The sequence below is a fragment of the Sinocyclocheilus anshuiensis genome, unplaced genomic scaffold (genome assembly GCF_001515605.1).
Source record: "Sinocyclocheilus anshuiensis isolate Anshui unplaced genomic scaffold, SAMN03320099.WGS_v1.1 scaffold2300, whole genome shotgun sequence".
Lineage (NCBI taxonomy): Eukaryota > Metazoa > Chordata > Actinopteri > Cypriniformes > Cyprinidae > Sinocyclocheilus > Sinocyclocheilus anshuiensis.
Window position 1 is genome coordinate 5,777 of NW_015546160.1, and position 3,114 is coordinate 8,890.

At 36.3% G+C, this 3,114-nt stretch overlaps 1 protein-coding gene across 1 annotated transcript in view; it reads right to left on the reverse strand.

Moving 5' to 3' along the window:
- The window catches only part of LOC107701346 (nuclear factor 7, brain-like), a 2,891-nt gene extending 970 nt beyond the window's left edge, over nucleotides 1–1,921 (reverse strand). Inside the window, exons 1-5 of the mRNA XM_016503337.1 lie at nucleotides 1,517–1,921; nucleotides 1,164–1,259; nucleotides 832–1,062; nucleotides 693–715; nucleotides 491–609 (exon numbers count right to left, since the gene is read on the reverse strand). Coding sequence (XP_016358823.1) covers nucleotides 491–609; nucleotides 693–715; nucleotides 832–1,062; nucleotides 1,164–1,259; nucleotides 1,517–1,912 — 865 coding nt within the window. The 5' untranslated portion in view covers nucleotides 1,913–1,921. The remainder of the gene's footprint in view (nucleotides 1–490; nucleotides 610–692; nucleotides 716–831; nucleotides 1,063–1,163; nucleotides 1,260–1,516) is intronic.
- Between the last annotated feature and the right edge of the window lie 1,193 nt (nucleotides 1,922–3,114).

The window sequence follows — 3,114 nt, forward strand, 5'->3', positions numbered from 1 at the left end:
GTATTGTCTCCAACCTCCACATCCCAGCAGTGTGTTCCTGAGTTAAAGCCCTCAGAACCCAGAACACATCCATACCTGTCAAACCTCTCTGGATTATCAGGAAGATTTTGACATAAATCACTGAACGACACACTGGTCAAATCAGAAGAGAGTGTGAGCCAAGGATGTGCTGTCTTTGGATCTAGAGTCAATGGAGCTGCAAAGAGAATTAAATCAGATGAGAGGATATGATGGTATATTAGAAATACAAACCTATTTACATAAACATACACCATGAAGAATAGACTGTTTTGTAGTCATCATGAGTTTGCAGTATGATCTGATGATCTTATGAAATACAGTTCAGATTCACTTGAACTCCATAGAATTTCAAGTGATTATTACATTTATGCATTTATTTATTTTTATCATGCATGTTAATCAGTCTGTCTTTGTTTATATCTGCAGTATTTAATCGTTTGTACTGCTGTCAGATTTTCTAGAGACTCACTGTGTTGGAGAGTTTCCTGCATCTTCTTCCAGACTCTGAACCGCAGGTCACTCAAGTAATGTGACGCATGAATCAAAGCTCCAGAACTCATCTGTGGATCCGGCTGTGAGATCTGGACTCTGGAAGAACATTCAGGAGTCAGAACTGCAGTGGATTTGAGTTCAGATCCACTGAGAGAAGAAACACCAGCAGCTCAACTTACCTTTCCATCGTGATGCTAAAGTCCTGGAAAATATAGAGTTTGAAAGACATTTTAATATCTCATCAAACAGTTTAATCACTGGTTGGGTAATTGGTGAGTTGTTTTGTGCACAAACAATGAAGCTAAATTCAGTTGTCACCTTCAGAAAGCAGGCATCGCTGGCTTTCATCATCTCCTCCGTGTCTTTGATTGTGTGTGAAAGAGCTGAGATGTGTCTGTTCATCTCCTCCAGCTTCTCCTTCATCATCTGCTGCTTCTGCTCCTCTTCCTCCCTCAGTGCAGTGATTGTAGCTTCTTCTTCATCTCTGAGAAACTGATGAAGCTTCTCAAACTCCTCTTTAATCTGACGCTCTGTGTGCTCAGCTTGAGACTGAAATCACATCACATTCACTTCAGTCAGCTCTGCATTAACACTCACTCCATTAATGTCCATCATAAACTCTCTGAATGTTTGACTCTCGATATCCTCACCTTGATGTGTTGAACTGTTTTATTACACTCTGCTTTCATTTTTTCTGCATATTTGAGCTTGTTTTGTAAAGATGTCAGTGCTGTATTCAGTTCCTCCTACAAGTTAAGATGAAAATCTGTGAAATTTATGTTGCTAAGAGCTATATTTGGATATTTGTATTATTATTTATATTCATATGATGTATGGTCATTCTCAGAAAATAGTCACATTTGTGGCTAAAATTTGCAGGACATATATTTTTAAATTATTTAACATGTAAAGGATGAATATTCTAACTGGATTATTGTACATAAACATGTTACTAGCAAATCACTGTCCTTAGCATATGAAATTAAAAAAAAATGTGTCTCACCTTGTGAGATGAAAGCACTTCACTGATGGGTCTGAATGTGTGATTGACGTGTTTCTCTGAGTCTCTGCACACTAAACACACCGGCTGTTTGTCCTCCAGACAGAAGAGTTTGAGTTTCTCACTGTGTAAACTGCAGATCTCCTCAGATCCTGATGAGCGCCTCTCGTTTCGCTCCTTTATCAGTGAATCACACAAGTTTTTTAACGCTAGAATACTCAGAGGTTCTTGTTTTGAGGATCTTCTTCTGCAGACAGGACACTCCTGAGTTTTCTTGATTCTCCAGAACTGTTGAAGACACTCTTTACAGAAACTGTGACTGCAGGACAGAATAACAGGATCCTTGACGATTTCACAGCACACGGGACAAGAAAGCTCTTCCACAGACTTTGAATCCATTTCCTTTTCTTCTGCAACGATCTACAATTTACTTTCACTTTCTGAATTTTGGTTTGAAAAGTAAATAATTACAATTACAATCAAAATCTATTCTGTTCAATACACTTCTCAAAAATCCTCAGTTATAGTGTCCTCCTCTGATCTCCACAACATTGACTCTTTTTAGCTTTCAGTATGATATGTAAGGGAGAAATCATAAGACTAGTCACTTCTTGGTAGGGTAAAGGTTGTGAGAGGGTGGAGTTTCTGATGGGCTTTTGGAGCTTCTGAATACAGACTGAGTGTCTGAATGTATAGTTTATTTAACTCTATTTGTGCTTCCATCTCCTGGACTCAATGAACTGAAAAAAGGATGTTAAGAAAGTAAAGAAACAATATACTGTAGAAAATAAAATATCTCGGTCATTGTAAGAGAATTAAATCCTATATAATAATGTTAATAAAATATGTATTAATGTGGAGTGAGATTGTGAATGTTTCTTTTTATTATGCCGGTAAAGGGAAATACCCTGTCAATATACCCTGTCAGTAGCAGTGCAATAATTAAATAACTACAACAACAAACACTCTAAAAAATCATTCAGTGGAAATGTTACCACAACTTAAATAATCATGGTAGCAAGTTTAAAACGTCAGCAGTCTGCGACCTTCTCTCAATGCAAACACTGTTTATGACATATTTCTTTGTAGTTTGTTTTAGCTTAAAGTTTTTAAATTTTGCTTCAGTCATATCAGATGTGAACAGACATTATTGTCGATTCAATTTGTAAATCAATCCATTCAATTCTGTCATTTTGACTCTTGTGTGCAGAACTGATTCAAATGCAACACTGGCTTTTAAAAACAACAACAACAACAGAAACATGGTATTATCATTGTACTTTTGAGACCTTTTTGTTAATGTAATCATAATTGAACTAAATGTCTTAATTTTCTTTAAAAAAAAGTTGTGCATTTATTATTTGATGCAGCAGTTTCTTTTGACTTTAGTTTGATGTAGGGACTATTTGACAAGTCATGTAATATCTGTCATTTTGATCATGCAGTACTTTTTAGACAGTTGATGCAGAAGTCCTGCAGGGCCATTTTAAACATACTGCGCACGGGAACTGCTGTAAAGTACTTAGTATGTAAGTTTTTGTTGTGTTCATCCACATATGAAGATTTATTTAACCTTATATTAAATTATTTAGTGTGCCTGA